Genomic DNA, 17249 nt, shown 5'->3' on the forward strand with positions numbered 1-17249 from the left:
TACTGTATCTGTTAGGTGACTTGCCTATAGTCTCTGGTTTATGAAATRTGATTGTTTTTCTCCTTTCCTGTAGTTCTGATAGAAAATGTTTTGCCCTTTAATATCAAAACTACTTATTTGATCTCTTCCTAGGTGAAAGTTACTCAGCTGTCTTGAGGCATAGATTCAATGCAGTTTTCTGAAATAACGAAGCTTTGCTGCTGTTTTGGGAGGTGAATAAGACTTAAGAGGAGATCAGAAGAGAATGCAGCACATAAAATTAGTATGTAGGATAGGAAGATTTCAGAGTTTGTTTATAAGCTTGTTTGCATTCTTGTTTGGGAACCTCATTAGTCTACAAAATATTTACATTGTATTTATTTGCCTGGTTTCACCATCATTTCTTTCCACTTTTACTTGCAGGTTTTGTAACATACTGCAGAGAGCATCAGAACAATGTCCTACGTTTTTGTAAACGACTCTTCGCAGACAAATGTGCCACTGCTGCAGGCTTGCATTGATGGAGATTTTAACTATTCCAAAAGACTGTTAGAGAGTGGTTTTGACCCAAATATTCGTGACAGTCGTGGTCGAACTGGCCTTCATCTTGCAGCAGCTAGAGGAAATGTAGACATCTGTCAGCTCTTGCATAAATTTGGTGCTGACTTGCTAGCCACTGATTACCAAGGTAACACAGCCCTTCACCTGTGTGGGCATGTGGATACCATCCAGTTCCTTGTTTCTAACGGACTTAAAATTGACATTTGGTAAGTCACTTTCTTTTTTTATTTATAGCACAAATTTTATAATATAATAGCGTTCCAACTTCAGAGCATTGTGTATACAAATTGGTTGCTGCTGAAATGTTATATTTAGTACAGTTCAATTTTTTAAGCTATCACTTAATAAAAAGACAGGATAACAATAAAAGGCGACTCTTGCTGGTCACGTGCAGCAAACAGAGCAAATAAGAATAGCAGCTGGTGGTCTGGGCTGCTATATGTAATCCTGCCTCCTTGATAACATGGCTATCCTAGTATGGCCAGATAACCAGATGTGAGTGATTAGCATCAAAGAAGAAAATCACATTGACTACTTTAAACTAATTTTCTTTACCACATTTCTAATGTTTTAATTGCTCTACTGTATAAGAGAAAATACAGTATATGTGTGCATCTGTTCATACGCATACTCCCTTGGTGACAATGATTCCTTTCAGTGTTCTCCTCCTGCAAAGTCTGTGACTCAGTCCTTTTAATTATTGTATATTCTTTTCTTCTGGCTTCTAGCAGCTGCCAGTGCTCAGATGAAAGCTTTCAAACTGTAAAATAACTAGCTGTTTCAATGCATCAGCTACATTATATTGTTATTGACTTTTCTGCACTTTAGCAGCAGGTGAAAAACATCAGTAGTAAGTTCAAAATCTTTGAGTCTTTCATCTGTCCTTTGTTCACTCTTTCAGCTCAGCAAAACTAGTTATTGGCAGACCATATTCTTCATGCCTTTGTTTTTTTTTTTTTTTTTTTTTTTTGTTTGTTTGTTTGTTTTTTACTTACCTTGAATAACTTTTTGGTGAAAATCCTTAATCTGAGGGCAGCAGGTACTATTCATTGTTATTTTAATAGTAGCAGGGAGACCATCTATATTTTATTTAATTTTTACCTGTTGTCCTAACACCCATGTGGAAAAAGGAACTATGAGGAACTAGCCTGCACAATTACTTCTTGAAATCAAGCTTGGTCTTAAACGTTACCATAAACTTACTGTTCATTTATTGTTATAATACTCAAAGATTCTAGTTGGATTAATTTGCTAAGAATTTTTATTTGTCTGGAGGAAAAAATAGAGTTGTGTCATTTTAAAATGAAATATACTGATTTTTTTTTTCTGTAGTCAGTTATGCTATCCTTTCGTAGGTGGGAATTGCCTCCTGTCTTACATGGCAGAAGATAGGAGGACTTCATAAATTGTACACTGTATGTTACATTGAGCTGTCTTATTACAAAATTTCTATTTTAAGAGCATCTTTTCTTCTCACGCCCTTTTGTCGGGTTATTTTAGCAATCACCAAGGTGCAACACCGCTTGTTCTTGCAAAACGAAGAGGTGTAAATAAAGATGTGATTAGACTGCTGGAATCTTTGGAGGAGCAGGAGGTGAAAGGATTTAACAGAGGAGCTCACTCTAAGCTGGAAACAATGCAGACTGCTGAAAGTGAAAGGTATTTACAAAACAGAAAGAATTATCAGGAGAAATAATAAAGTATATGTAAAGTATGTGTTTAGTAGTAAATGCTTATTGCTTTCAGATTTTTATGATTTGACTTACTTGTTTGTTCCTCTCAAAACACATATCAAGTGGCCTAATGTTATCAGACCAAATCAAAATCAAATATTACGATTTGGAAAAATTTCTTTAAACAGACAAAATGTAAGGAAAAAAGACATTTTTCTATTGAGGTTGTCATTTTATGATAGAAACAGTTTTAATAACTACTGAGTCTTCCATTACAGTCTCCAAAAACCAGATGCTTTACGACTTATCACGTAGCCAAAGTAAAGATGTGTCAAAGTGGCAGTATCAAAGATTAACCTAGCATCCTTTTGATAATATGTTGGATTTTCTGAAAGAAGACTAGATAGCAGACTTTTCATCCATTTGAAACTGAGTAAAGTATTTGATAGCATGTCATACATGAAATTTCATTACAAAGAAAGGAGAAGAAAATAAGAATTGTATAGTGGCTAAAGAGCTATTGATAATTTCAGGAAAATTGCTGACAATTTCACAGGAAGTATTGGGTTAGAAGGAAGTTACTAATGAATTCCTGAAGACCTGATCCTGGTACTGTGCTTATCTAAAGTTCTCATGAATGGTATTGGCACACAAAGAAGTAATGTGTTAATGATACTTAGAAGTGAGATACAGGCAACTCGGAGGAAATTTAGGGTGCCAGACAAAAAGAAGTGGATGACTAGGGAGAAGAAAGTAGTAGTAATGAATTGTGATTCAGTTAGCACAAAATGCAGCTTTATTTACTTAAAGTAATATGCCATAGAATGGGAATTCCTCAGTGGAAAATGATGGTGCAGCAGAAAATGCTTGGTATATTATTCAGTAACAGGAGGTAATGCTGCCCTGAAAAAGGCAGTGAAATCCTAGAATGCACAAGGTGAGATATTTTCACTACGTATGGGAAACTGTTAATGCCATTGTAAAAAGCAATGGTAACTCCTTGTGTAATACATTACTGTGCTGTTTATCCCCAATCAGGCAAGTTGCAGTTATCCTTTAATAAGAGTGGATCAAGATTACTCAGGTGATTAAGGAACAGAGACTTTCCCTTGTGAAAAGAGGTGTATATAGCTTGTTTTAGCCTGACAGAGTGAAGGTTGAGGAGGTGTGTCTAGAAACACTGTTTTTGAACAACATAAAATAGATGTTTAAGACAAAAGAGTCTAGCACAAGAGCCAGAGGAGACAGATAAAATTTATGATTGAAAATTGAGGGTGGCTTTCTACAGGGAGCTTCCAAGAGAGCTTTCTCTTAGGATTTGAATGAGGCAAGAAACCTTGCAAGTTTCAAAGGAGGCTAATCCTCTTCTGGAACCCACCGAATAGCAAGTGCAGGTGACGAAGTGTGGGACTGAGAGTAATAGCACAAGACATCCTCTGCCGTGCTCTTTTTCTAAAATATATATTACAAACGAGGATCTTACATTGTTTTGAAATGCTTGCTCTTGTACTGAATTTATCCAAATGCTGAATTTTTAATGTTTTCTAATAATGATGAACAGCTATGACTGCTGGACCATTATATCACAGAAAGCTGGGAGTCTTGTCACATTGTTTTGGTCCAGTTTGTATCCAAATGTACACAGCCCTCACTGTAAATGATAATTAAACTGTCTAGATGAAATTGGTATCTAAAAATGAAAGCCAATAATATTACAGAAATTGTGCAAAATAAATACTCCCAGTGAGCAGATTGGAAGATCTTTCTTACATAACCCCAATAAAACTCCATAACCCCAACTCATCACAGAGACTGTTTTAAGTTCTGAAATACAAAGTTAAATATTATTCTCCAAATTACATTGATATTAATTATTAGAACTTATTGCATATTGTCTTTCTGAATCTTACTAAATCTTATTAAAAATTGCTTGTGGCGCAGAAATGCATTGAGGTTGTTTTTGTTTTACAAAAGGTGATCCCCCTTTAAATTATGATTTTTGATTTGACAGTCTCCCTTTAATGAACATAGCTTCCTCTCTGTTATTTGACCTTCATAAATGTTACATTGTTTGATTTGGCAAGGAAGCCGGCAACTCTCCTTGGGGAGAGGTACAGACCTGTAAACAGTGCACTCCCCAGCTTGTTTGTGAACATATTTAAAATGTCTGAAATACATATTTTTAAAAATAACACATAGTAGATGCTGTCAGCAGCAAAAGCCAAGTTTGCTGTTTGCTTTGTAAATAAATAATGTCTTTGTAACAGTTGGCTTTTCAGACCTCCGCAGCTTCTCTCCTCCCTCTTTGCATCCCCCTCCTCCCCCAATTTAGAGACACTTGGAGTGTCTTTTGCCCTCTTGCTCTGCTCCCTCCCCCCGTTCTCTTCCAAGATGTGTGAACCACCTATGGAAGGATAATGATTGTTTTTTTCTGAACATGAACTTCACCCTTGAACAACAGTTTTCTGCTTCATGCTGCATACAGTTGCTGCTGACTTGGGAGCAAAGGTCAAAACAAGGTTCTCAAGTCAAATTTCTCCTCTCTCACTTTGCACTCCTCCCACTGTACTGTCAGGCAGGACTCTCTCTGGTTCAGCACAGACTTATCTTTTTTTTAATCTACACAGCCCAACATGAGCTGTGACTGCCCACAAGTGCACCCAAACGTGAACTTTAATGTTTTGCTAGAAAGGAAAAAGAACATCTGTGCTATATGGCACGAACTCTTCTGTAGTATACATTGCTGTATTAGCATTTCTTCATAATAAGAAAAATGTCTTGAATAACACTGCTTTTAATTTGATTGTAGTATAAAATTTCAAAAATATTTTTTGTCCATCCTTTTCTTTTTAATGAGCAAGCATATGATCTTTCATTTAAATTGCATTGCACATTTATATAAACCTCTCTATGGTTATGTATTAACTAGTTAATGAGTGAGTAGTACTGTTCTACACCAATAGCTGTCTTCTGTAAAACTCTGTTTTGCTTGGGAAATTATAATAAGCAAGCAAGATGACTAACTCCTGCAGCTAAGGGCAAGCTAAAATAGCTTTATAGTAAAGTAAATATTTAAAAAGCAAAAATAGACAAGCTGTTTAATAAGTAATTTCTGAAATTTTCTGCACATGACATTGTGATTTTCAGTAAGCTATGGGAATTTTAGTCTAATTATTCTTCAGTGGCTGTACTTACTAAGAAAAAAAAATACTGGATGAACGGTGTGAAGTTTTTCTGCAAAGTTTTTCCATTGTGTAATATTAGAAGAGAGATTCACAAATGAGACTTTTTTGTAATAACAATGGTTTGTCAATTTATTATCTCACCAAGCACAATAGCATTTATACAACTGTTTTTGACTAGGAAATTACTCTTCCCTAAAATGTCTTGTCTTATTACTGATGTGAGATACCTAGAGAATGTAGTAACTGAAAGCAGTTAGAAGAGAGGGGAAAAAATGTTTTTACTCTGCTTACCTTATTCTTTTACATCACTGTGTACCTAGTCAGCTTCATTTCCTTTCTACGCTTGTCAGAGCCTGATCATGTAAACACTTTTATATGTAATTACACTCAAGTGAGAAGCAGGACTATGCAGATGACTAAAATTGTACACAAGTGTTTATGAAATCCAGTGATGAGAAAATTTTCCGACTGTTCATGATGTTTGTCATACAGTAACAGAGGAACAGTTTCATACTATAAAGCATTTGTGAAACCAACACAAATGGGAGCTTGTTGTAAGAAGCCATGTAGTATTTTAAACAACTTACATTTTTTTCTCAAGATGATTCATTGTCACGATGACTCTGACATTCTAATTTCATATTTGCCGCATTTAAAAGTGAGAGTTCTGGTCCCTAACTTGTAGTCTGTCCGTTTGAGGGGACCTAATGGATTGGTAGTAGAATGTTAAAACTTCAGAGCAGTTGCTGAATGCTGCGTGGCAGAGAGCACAGCAATGCTAATTTATCTTCTAGATCAGAAAGTTTCAAAACTTCGTTTTTGTCCAAATTTATTGTTTTCTCTGACATTTTTATGCTAGAGAAGAGGCCTTGTAACAAAGAAATCATAGAATCATAGATAGAATCAGTAAGGTTGAAAGGGACCTCTGGAGGTCATCTAGTCCAACCCTCAAACGAGTGACCCGTACGGGGATCGAACCTGCAACCTTGACATTATTACCACCACGCTCTAACCAACTGAGTTAAACCTAACCTGGAGAGTAATGAGGATTACTACATAGTTTATTATCTAATTTATATTGATTATAGTTTCTATTGTGTGCTACAGAGTTTACATTTAAATTGTAATTTACTGTTTGTTTTAGTAATACCAGCCGTGCCCCTTAGAGTTTTAGCTTATGGACCATTACATTTACAAAACCTTTCTTAGGAATTATGAAGACTGACTTTTGAAGGCTTTGAAGTTGCAAGCCTGCAAACTGTACAATCACACATGTACAAATATTGGTGTCATCACATAAGTTAATACGTATCTTTTCAAATAAGTCAAGTTTAGAGTTAGGATCCTTTTCTTAATCTGCTTTGTCTTGATTTAGCAAAGGCAGTGCTATAAATCTCTGAGTGGGTTTAGACTTTTAAATTAAAATGTTTCAGTTGCTCTTAGTAGGATTACTGTCATACTTAAAGGTGCATTCCTTTGCTTTGTATTTTTAATTCTCCCTAGTGCGATGGAAAGCCATTCCCTTCTTAATCCAAACCTACAGCAAGGTGAAGGAGTTCTTTCCAGTTTCCGCACAACATGGCAAGAGTTTGTGGAAGACCTGGGCTTCTGGCGGGTGCTGCTCCTGATTATTGTCATTGCTCTTCTGTCTCTTGGAATAGCTTACTATGTTAGTGGGGTGCTTCCGTTTGTAGAAAATCAGCCTGAACTGGTGCACTGAAGCGAATGTGAAGAAGAGCACTGTGCTTTTCTGTGTTGTAATCTTATTTTGAGCTTCTTGGAATTACCTTCTTGGTGCAGGCAGTGGCAGCTGTATATATATTTGCCTTTTGTATTTAATATTAACCCTTTTTAAAGAGAGATTAATTCATTTAAACTAAAACACTAAATTCTAACGGATTCCTGAGCTACCTCTGACTTATCTTGACTTGTAACAAGATGTGTAGATACGTGTCCCTATTGCTAAATTATTATAATTAGAAAAGGCCTTGCGTAATATTAAATTCTTGATCATGAAAAATGTACAAGACCAAATTATTTTATTTTTCCATATGAAAAGTAAATCTATTACAGCATTTTTTTTCTGTTTCAGTTGAAAGGAAAATATTATTTTAAAAGTTCTTCTTAAGTTACAAGAATAATACTRTACTCTGATAAACATACAATGATAACTTGTAACTGCATGGTTCTCTTAGTTCCTTTCCATAGTTTCACATCTCTTAGTGTATAAAAAAATGAGAAATATTTCAAACCTTACTACATCTTTAATGTATAGATCAAGCCTTTATTTATTAGATTAACATAGTGTCTCTTATCCAAATGATTTTGATGTTTGTGTAATATCTGCCTGAAGCAAATTTTGTAAAATAAAGGTGTTTGTAGTGCTTTGGAAGCAAAGTTGTTTCAGCCTTAGGTTTTAAAATACACCTTTTTGTTGTAATTTTACTAAGCAAACTTTTCTTTGTAAGGGTAGATAAAAAGTGATTTAGATGTTCTGCTCTGTATCTAACAATTCTGTAATGCCTTGTCTTTGTGAAATATTATGTCATGAAGGGTGAGAGTTTTTTTTCCTCCACAAGGACCAAACTGAACCATGTATTTGTATCATTTTCATATTTGTGGAGCGAGCTCCATTAGATAGAATTTCTTTATAGAATTATTTTCCATTTTGGTTGTTTTCACATGACACTTATAGGCTTGTGAACTATTTTCTGAGTACACAGAATACAAGTATTTAAAATGTTTAAGAATATTGTATGATATAGTATCCTGTCCCATTCTGTACTTCAGTTGTGAAATCTTTTGTTTATTTGTTAATAATCTAAGGGTATGAATCTGTCAAATACTTTTTTAATGACATMTGTGAAGATATTACATAATAAGTTGTAGGTTTTCAGTTAAGATTCCTTCCTTCCATGGTGGTTAGATATCTGACTCCCTTGGTTATCCTATCTGACTTCCTTGGTTGTCCTTGAAAATCCCAAACAAAATGAATTCTACAAACCTAATAAATCAGTTTTTTAATTAATGGCTCTTAAACTGTTGCTATATGAAATCAAACATTTATAAAATTATAAATTACAGTAAGTAGTGATAGCAGTAATTGCCCCTCTCTAGTCTGCTACCGTGTGTATATTTTGAGGGGTTGAGTGAAGTCAATTGTTGCCTTTGTTTCCAGTGTCTGACATAGGCTGCATTCTAAACTGCATCTGAATAATTCTTGACATTATTTCTTTAGTTAGAGGCTAACAAAACAGTAGTTTACTAGCAGCTGCAATGCCACAAAAAGCAAAGACTCTTTTAGGGGRAAAAAAAAAGTCTACTTCTCTTCTGGATATTTCTGTTATTATATAGGTGTTTATGMATAGAGAAATATAAGCTCATGGTGTACCTAAACTACATTTACTTTTGCAGGAAAGTACATTTCTGTTAATAATACTCTGTATCTTAAATAATCAAGTTTTCCTTTAATATGTGTTCTCTGCATAATTTGTAATTGTATTCTCAGTATGAATGAATGCCAAAAATAAATTAATATATCAAATATGTTATCTTTTTTATTATATTACTGCAGTGCTAATGGTACTTCCCCTTTTTAGTGCCTTTTTTTCTTTTTCTTTTCATCGATAATGAACATTTTAAAGGCGGATAGTTTCCATTCCTGAGAAATGGAAACCATGCTAATGGTCTATATAAAGTTTTAGAACGTGGTTACTTTAGATTTTCCTGTTTTATTTTCAGTTTAATTTTTAGTTAAGTGTTTTCTCCCTGTTGTGTAAAATACCACATTTTTCAATCTGTGATCTAAAGGCCCCTCAAAATACAAGACTACTGATGAGGGGTTACAAAAGATAATTAAAAAAGCAAAAAGCAAACTTGAGTCTTAAATAGCCTTTCCTGCTTTGCTATAGAGGGGTACGCACAAGCACTTTTGGAACTATGCACTGAAAATGTTTGAAAAATCATGCATTTGTTCTATATTAATATGCATCACTTTTAAACTCAAAGAAATCCAATGTACTGTCTCAGCTCCACTGTGTAATGACTGCTACTTGCTGAAATAAGGACATAGAAGAACATCTAATTGTAAAAGAGAAGTTTATTCTATATATACCTTTGTTATTGAAAAAGGTAAGCTGTGCCTTTTCATATGTCCATAAACATTGAGAGCGCCCATCTCAAAGGTTGGTTCTCAAGGATGACTATACCTCCTGTATACTAGGATGATTTGTTTCTGGGTCAGCAGCTACTCTGGAGTGTTTTTTTTAGTGAGTCAGCTAATCTTTCTCTTGACTGTTTTTCATCTCTTAAATAAGCATATTGTAGATGAAGTAGCTAGCTAGMTAGCTCTTTTTCTGACCAAAAAGTGTTTGGTCACTAGAGAAATGCAAGTGAACCAATTCATTCAGCAATTCAATGGCCTCATTTTAAAGTAGTACTAAAAAGTATAGATTATGAGTGAAAACCATCCTGCAGAGTTCAGAAAAAATGGATAATGTTGTCTCTTRTCATACTCAGAATCTTTCAAAAGTTTAGCATATATTCAGAGTTAACGTTTATTTTAAYGTTCACCTTGAATTTAAGCACAGTGTCAAGCATTATGACTGCAACTGGATCTGCTTAAGTGCAATTGCCTTAACTAAAGCTAACCTAAAGTTACCTAAAGCTAGCTTTTAACAGAATTGATCTCTTCCTCAGTTGACATAAAAGATAACTTGTTTCTGAAGCCACTCGTTTYTTAGGTTGTTCCAGTGTTTGAAGCCAGCTCTTCATTAAGTTATCCCTTGATTCGTATTTGAATTGAATGATCAAAATAAGTCTTACATGATCCAAGAATTCTTATAGGAGAATGCCTTGCCTTTCTTCTATGTTCTTTTCTTCTATTTCTAAATCCTTGTGGCTTGGTTACTTGGGATGCACTATGAAATTTCTTAAGTGATGCAGAATGTTACAGAAATTACTGTTGCAAATTCTTACTACATTTCTCATCCTTGATTTTTTTGTTCTGGCTTACTAGAACAAGTCAGGTGTCACYACACATTTTCATAACCTGCAGTTCTCTGTAAAATTGGTAAGTGCTGAAATACCCTTGTATCATAAATGTCAAATCTGTATTAATATTATGAAAATCATTTCTGATAATGTTAGAGATCRCCTTGTACCTGTACTTGTAGGTAGTGTAATGCGTCTGCTATTTTAAGTCTATTTAAATACTTCAGCTGAATTTGTGTTTGCTGTCATCTTTTGTACTGGTCTTATAAAYGCTTCAAACGAACATTTTTTAAATACATAGTATTAGGAAACAAATGCAACTAATKTGTAGTTCGTCACTGTTTAGGGCTAGGAAATTAAGTGTTCTCAGGGACAGGCTGCAAGAGAAAYCTAAGACAAAACTAGAAGTCTTAGACAGTGATCTGTTGTGTACTGTGATGCTGAACCAGTGCTCTGATGTTGCAACTGAAGCAGTTTGTTGTGCAGAACTTTGATAAATGTCTGTCTCCCATAGGTATTAATAGTATGTCAATCATTAAACACCCAGTATCTTATGAGACAAAACTATTGCTCTTCATTACTGACAAAGGGAATTGGAAATCTGTGATGCTGTAAGTAGGAGGCAACAAAATTAGAATTTGTTCCACGATCAAAGYGTGAGGAAGTGGCTAGTGTGGCTTCAAGTGGCACATTATTTAGACTTGTGATTTTAAGCTACCTTCCCTGGGTAAGGAAAAAGGAGGTGTTTGGAAAAGAATTTGTGGTATGGTTTGTTGTACAAATAAAAATTTGTACGAATACAGCAGCCCAGACAGAGGTATAGAAAGCTGAACAGCAGGATACYTTTATGAATTACTGCCTTCAGGCCCATCCCAGTGCTTGTAAAAAAGTGTGAGGAGTGACCAGTAATAGTCTCCTAACATCAGGAGGATTTCACTGGCTTGTTTTAAGCCCGTTTCATAGGGGTRACCATGCTTTCTTGGCCCTAGCCGTGCAACCTGAGCTGGTTCTTCATGACTCTGAGTGTCCAGAGCGCTGCTATTTCAGACCACTGCATGTTTGAATGTGTGCCTGCCCCAACAGCTGCTCATATGGAAGTCTTACTGGTTCCTATTATGCAGGAATCCTTTTGCACATGGATTATCAAAGGAAGATTTTCCAAATGTGAGTAGCTCTTTGTAAAACATCAAGTATTTCTACTGTATTAAATTATATTTAYCTAAATATGAGAAGGCATGGATCTAGATGAAGGATCAAGTATATGTAAAAAATCTCACTTTTTTGCCGAAGAAAAAAGAACATAACATTCTCTTCAGTGCAGAGCAAGAAGAAAATCAAATTAATTTGTTTTCAACTGTAGAATATGAATTCCTCATTGAGTCAACTTCATTAGCATAAGTAATTTTTCAGATAACATTATAACCCCCTGGCAGGTGAGTTTTTGAGTGGAAAAGCTGACATACCCTTACAGTGGTGTGAAGTCTGTAATGTTTAAAGATTGTATGTGCTTAATGAAGTGCACATGTTAAAGCAAGGCTGGTTAACAGAGATAGTTAGTATCTGCTCAGATATAAGAATTGAAATGCTGTGTGCTTTTGCTTGTGTTGTCTGATTGCATATTTAATGCCTGACATAAGATTTTTTTGGTGGATACATYTTCAGACAAAAAAAGAAATACGTAGATTTAAGCATAGATTTAAGATCCATAGATTTAAGCTGGCAAGTACAGTTTCTGTAGCGAGAATAAAGAATGATGGAGTATCCTGCTAAAAAAACACAAAACACAAAACACAGTGGCTTGTATGTGGGCTGCTCAATCCTGCCAGTTGTATTTCTTACAGGACTAGTGGTTTTCCCATTTATGGTGTTGGTTTGAATACTTGTGTCAGTAGATGAACATGGTGTTTTAAATAGGTCTTGAACTGAAGACTGTTTTCAGAATTATTAATTATAATAGAAGTGAAAGTATTCTTTATTACAAAGTTCAAGGAAATGACTTTTTTTATCTATTGTTTACAAGAATTGTAGCCGATGAATGTACACAGATATTGACCATGTGGGTGTCCTTACTCCGTGTACCTCTATGCCAAAAGGATATTTAGAGAATAGCAAGCAAGGCCTCCAGTGAGATCAGTTTGAAATAAAAGCCTAATTTAAGGAATTCTGTTTTTTGTCMTTCCTCATCAGATCACTACTTAATCTACTGTCAGCTGTTTTTATCATTACATTGACTTAGTGGCATATTTTCATGGTCTAAATATAAACTTTTGGGAAGTGTAGATCATGTATTACACTCAAAGGCGTGCTTCACCAACTGAGCTCTGTTATTTTGACAGTACATTAATTCCTCAGTTTCAAAATGTTAGTCAGTTCTCTCTTATTTTTTAGAGTTATGCAGTCTTATTTGCGAAGTAAGCAATGCATTTGTTAATGTGGTATTGTTTGTTCACTTAASTTCTCTGTCTTTTTCCTAACTTCTGTGTGCAAAATGAAATACTAGTTAGGGGAACTGTTGGCCTTTGCTTTACTTAATCCTCCAGAATGCCTTTGCAGATGGAGCAAGCAGTTTGAGAATTAAAGGCTGTCTGGCACTAGAGCTGYCTTTTCCCTGTGTTTTCATGCTTTCTGGGGCCCTAGGAATCACATGTTGGTTGATTATGTGTCAGCATTTGGAGTCCYTCTGCCAAAAGGATGTTATCTTTGTAGGAGCTCTTGGCCTTTATGTTCTGAAATTCTTCTCCTGCCTAGTCACCTGCTCCTTTGGCCCCAATGTGCTTTCCTCCCCAGCTTTGTGCTGGTGCTAGCATGCGTATGACCCCCCAGGACCTGATTCAGGGAGCTGTGCCAATTACCCRACAAGAAATTTACTCTCAGGCCCACTGCATTCTTCCTAACGCTTTCCCTCTCTGTTGTTTCATCTCCTGCCCTCCACACTTTTGGCATGCTTGTGAATTACCCCACTTTTTGTGTGTCAAGAATTCTCTTCTTAAAACATATTTCTTCCCCATAACTTGTTTCCATTTTGCCATGTATGTTACTTAGAGCATACTTTCCTCCATCTTACTTGAACCATTGTTTTCTGYAGGATAACTGTATTTGTCTAGTCTATGCTGAATGTTTTTTATGAAATTGAGAATTTCATATTTTGAAGAGTGGATTATCAGCTGCCTCCACTTCACTAGTTCACTGCTAGCAGTAGTAGTAGTCTTATTTTTAATTCACACTTTCCTATAGTAAACATGCAAGAAGGTAACTTTCTGTGAGCCTTGTTTTCAGTTCTACTTCCTTTCTCTAATGTCTCCAATTCTTTTGGTGCCTTCACTAAATCAAACTGAGTCAAGTGTGAACTGCTTCAGCTTGCAACATAAAATGTCCAAATATTGAACTGTGGACAAACCGAGCTTGGCTCAGGTGAGTGGATGTGAGTGGTTTTAGTGTCATTTCTGAGACTCTTTGGATAGTGGTACCGGATATACTAAGTGGTACTGGATGTAGAAGGAGACCAGTCTCTTTATTCTGTGGAATAAGGTAGAGGAGCCAGTGATTTTTTTCTAGTTTTCAGTAGCAACACAGATCACAAGAACTGCATGCTTCAGGCTTACTACGCTTCATTTGGTTACCGCTCCATACAGGCTTATGCTAGGCATAGAGGATAATGAAATGGCCTCTGGAGCGGACATACAGCACTGAAGCTATTCCGTTTGCATCGCAAGATTTTTGGGTTGGACAGTCTGTAAAGGCAAAAACAGATTTAGAGGTGGGACCAAAGTGGTTCCTAGTTACTAACCAGTGTTAATGAGCTGGTAGAACCAATTGTGTTTTTACTGTAGTTTAGGAACATATCTAAGTATCTTTTACAGCAGTGCCCTGTCACTTCACAGCTGAGCCAAGGATGCACACCTGATGAAACAGCAGGGAGGAGTGGAAGCGTYGTCAGTACTGCGTAGGCTGTCATCCCTGCGTGGCCAGTTCGCAAGCAGTCTGGGGCCACAGATCATGTGTGAAAACCACTGACACACAATATGGAACATGTTTTCTTTATGGAAAGTATTTTATGTGAGTAACTTCCCCTGTGGGTTTTTTGGTTTAAGTTTTTTTTTTGTTTGTTTGTTTTTTTTTGTTTTTTTTTTTTTTTGGGGGGGGTGGTTCTTTGTAGGTAAGGAAGGAATCTGAGATGCAATGTGACTTTTCGACACATAAAGGAAAAATATTGAAAGCAATGGATCAAAAAAAGGAGAAGGATTCAGAGAGGGAGATCAGTAACTTCTTTAGGAACTGCAGATGTTTCTGAGAGGAAGGTTGAGCAGACTGACATGCTCCTGGCAGAAAAGAACAGTTTTGAGGGAAAACCTTTTCATTCTGAATGTATAGGTATCTAAATGTTATTTTACTGGAGCTCTTGAAATGAGCAAAACATTCCCAGTTTTGTAACAAGAAACATAAGTAGAATTAGTGCTTTTTCTCTTGGCTAAAATGGGTAAGATTTTTATTGTGACTTTATTTCTAACATCGTTTAAGATGTTTATGTATACTGAAACTCAGAACTTTGTTTCTGAAATGAAAATATAGCAGAAGTAGTTTCTGGTTCTGACTATGCACTGAATAAGTTTCAAATGTCAGATTCTAAAAGAGGTATCAGAATATGTAATTTCCTCATCTGTTTTTTACATTAGGGTATTGGAACAGGAGCTCTTTCAGCTGCTTGACTTTGGTTAAAGTCAAGTTCAAGAAGGGCCACTTAGTTCTTTATTCTCTACTTTCCTTTTTTTTTTCCCTGGGATTTTTTGGTACATCATTTACATAACCATAAATTAGATGAAGTCAGAAGAGGGTATGTGGAGCAGGCAGTTTGCAGTTTGATGTTCTTTATTCGTTAAGGTTGCTTCAAGTCCGTTTGAGTATTCTGAGAACTATGTCAGGTTGGGCATCTCCCTTCTGTTTACCTATGAAAGGAAATGAGTTACCATTTATTCTCACTACAGAATGGGATTCCAGACAATCTGGTTTATAATATTGTCACATAATCACCACTTTCTTTCACATTCAGTTTGTTTAATTTCTAACCTAAAGGGTCTTTGAAATTGCAGGGAGAGTTCTTCCTATTTAATTTTCTTAGTTTCTGTAAAATATTTCATTCTTAGGGAGAGAAAGTTAGTATTTAAATTCTTAATTTGCCTGAAACAAATTCTTTTTTATGTTCCAGTACATACAAATAAGCCCAACATTGAGGAACAGCCTTTTAAAATACACAGCAGTAGCACAGAAAGTGTTCCAGAGGTAGAATAACAGTATCACTGCTGGTTTCTAACAATCTTGTTGGTGCCAAGATCTGTGTGAAAGAGAACAGTTCTGGCTCCTCTGAACATTAAAGCTACATTGGAATAAATCTCCATAAATGTCGTTTGAAATCTCAAGACATATATTAGGTTTTCTTTGTACTGGAAAACTCATAACATGAGGCAACTCATGTTATGTGACAGTCTCTCTTGTTCTAGTCTAGTCTCCTGTTTCTGGCTAACACACTGGCAAGGTGTAGAAACTTGAAAAGAAGGTGACTCAACTTTTTTGAAAGGCAGAAAACATTTATTTTTTCAGAATTAATGCTTATTTGATCTATATCTACTGTTCTTTTTGATTCCTCTTGTCCCTTAAGAGTTCACTGGAAATGTGCATTCCACAGTGAGTCAGCATGGCCTGCGTGATTTGAGCAGAAGACAGATTTGGGAGTTAGAAATCCAAGTACTTACTTGCTGTGTGGCCTTAGAGTGCTTGTTTAACCTCTGTTTCACTACCAGTAAAATCAGGATAACTTATCAGCCTCTGAGTAATGTCATGAATGTGCATGAAAAACTTTAAATAGAGATGCTGCTGGCTTGTAAGCTTTTTTACTATCATTTATTCAGACTAATTGTATTAATTTTATCCAATATATTGGATAAGCATAACCTAATGACAGAGGMGTATATATTTCTTGATATATCATCTATTAACCTCGTTGTTTCCTGTTATTCCCTTAGCACACTTAAATATACATGACTTGCAGAGAAAAGCTCTCATCTTGCACCATGACTCACCAGCTGAGACTCCTGAATCAGTGTGTGAAGTCCCACTGTTTTCAGTGGCTGTGTGCAAAAGCAGTTGGTGTTCAGAGATGATTCGGATCCAGAATCTTGGCTAAGTACAGAAGACCTTCCCGTTTTCAGCGAGACAATGAAAATGGAAGAAGACTAAAGTATAGAAGTTGAGCGAGGTGTTCAACTTGGGCTCAGTGCAGGCAGAGTAGGAAGGACTGTGATCAAGGCACTTCCCTCTCTTCTCTGGTGGAGGCAGAAGTTCTCACATTTCCACATTGAGCAGGGAATCAGCTTTCATTCTGGAAACAAGTTTGGCAGCAAAAGGATGTATGACTATGGAATCAGAGCTTTGGAAAGTCTCCTATGACATTTCTCCATTCTTGGCACATTTAACGRCAGCACTTGATGGCCAGGTCCTAAATCCAGCACCCAGTCTCAGAAGTCAGGCCAGACATTGCATATGTATGTGCGGGAAGCTAGGGGAATGATCTCCAGCCATGTCCTGGACTAGTTGCAGAGCTACTTAGCTCAGACTGCTCTAATTTCACAGTTAGAGAAACCTCTGCAGGGTGAAGATTAGTTTTAAAAAGGGGGCTTCTTTCTTTCCCCTAACATGTCTATGTCTGTCTTATTCTACTCCCTGGACTGCCCGGCAAGGTGCTCCCTCTCTCTCTCCCTCCCCTTGCAGCCATGGAGGRAGCAAGTAGTGTGTTGTCACAGCAGGCAGGGGCTGGTGGCCTGACATGCCTTTGGTATCTGGAAGGGACAGGTCAAAAACATTGTGG

The 17249-nt window shown here is 36.2% G+C and overlaps 1 protein-coding gene across 1 annotated transcript; it reads left to right on the forward strand.

Moving 5' to 3' along the window:
- The first annotated feature begins 404 nt into the window (after positions 1–404).
- Positions 405–8426, forward strand: ANKRD46 (ankyrin repeat domain 46). Its single transcript, XM_085316338.1, has 3 exons — positions 405–746; positions 2041–2199; positions 6902–8426. The coding sequence occupies exons 1-3, from the start codon at positions 436–438 to the stop codon at positions 7116–7118; spliced, it is 687 nt and encodes a 228-aa protein (XP_085172464.1). The 5' UTR covers positions 405–435; the 3' UTR covers positions 7119–8426.
- The last annotated feature ends 8823 nt before the right edge of the window (positions 8427–17249 follow it).

This window comes from Rhea americana, unplaced genomic scaffold (genome assembly GCF_003343005.1).
Source record: "Rhea americana isolate MKP2758 unplaced genomic scaffold, rheAme1 scaffold_46, whole genome shotgun sequence".
Taxonomy (NCBI): Eukaryota; Metazoa; Chordata; class Aves; order Rheiformes; family Rheidae; genus Rhea; species Rhea americana.

Excerpts from the sequence above, each read along its gene's own strand:
- ANKRD46 (XM_085316338.1), top strand. The coding sequence starts at position 436 with ATGTCCTACGTTTTTGTAAACGACTCTTCGCAGACAAATGTGCCACTG. Across the intron at positions 747-2,040 it reads GGACTTAAAATTGACATTTG|CAATCACCAAGGTGCAACAC; the intron begins GTAAGTCACTTT and ends GGGTTATTTTAG. Across the intron at positions 2,200-6,901 it reads CAGACTGCTGAAAGTGAAAG|TGCGATGGAAAGCCATTCCC; the intron begins GTATTTACAAAA and ends AATTCTCCCTAG.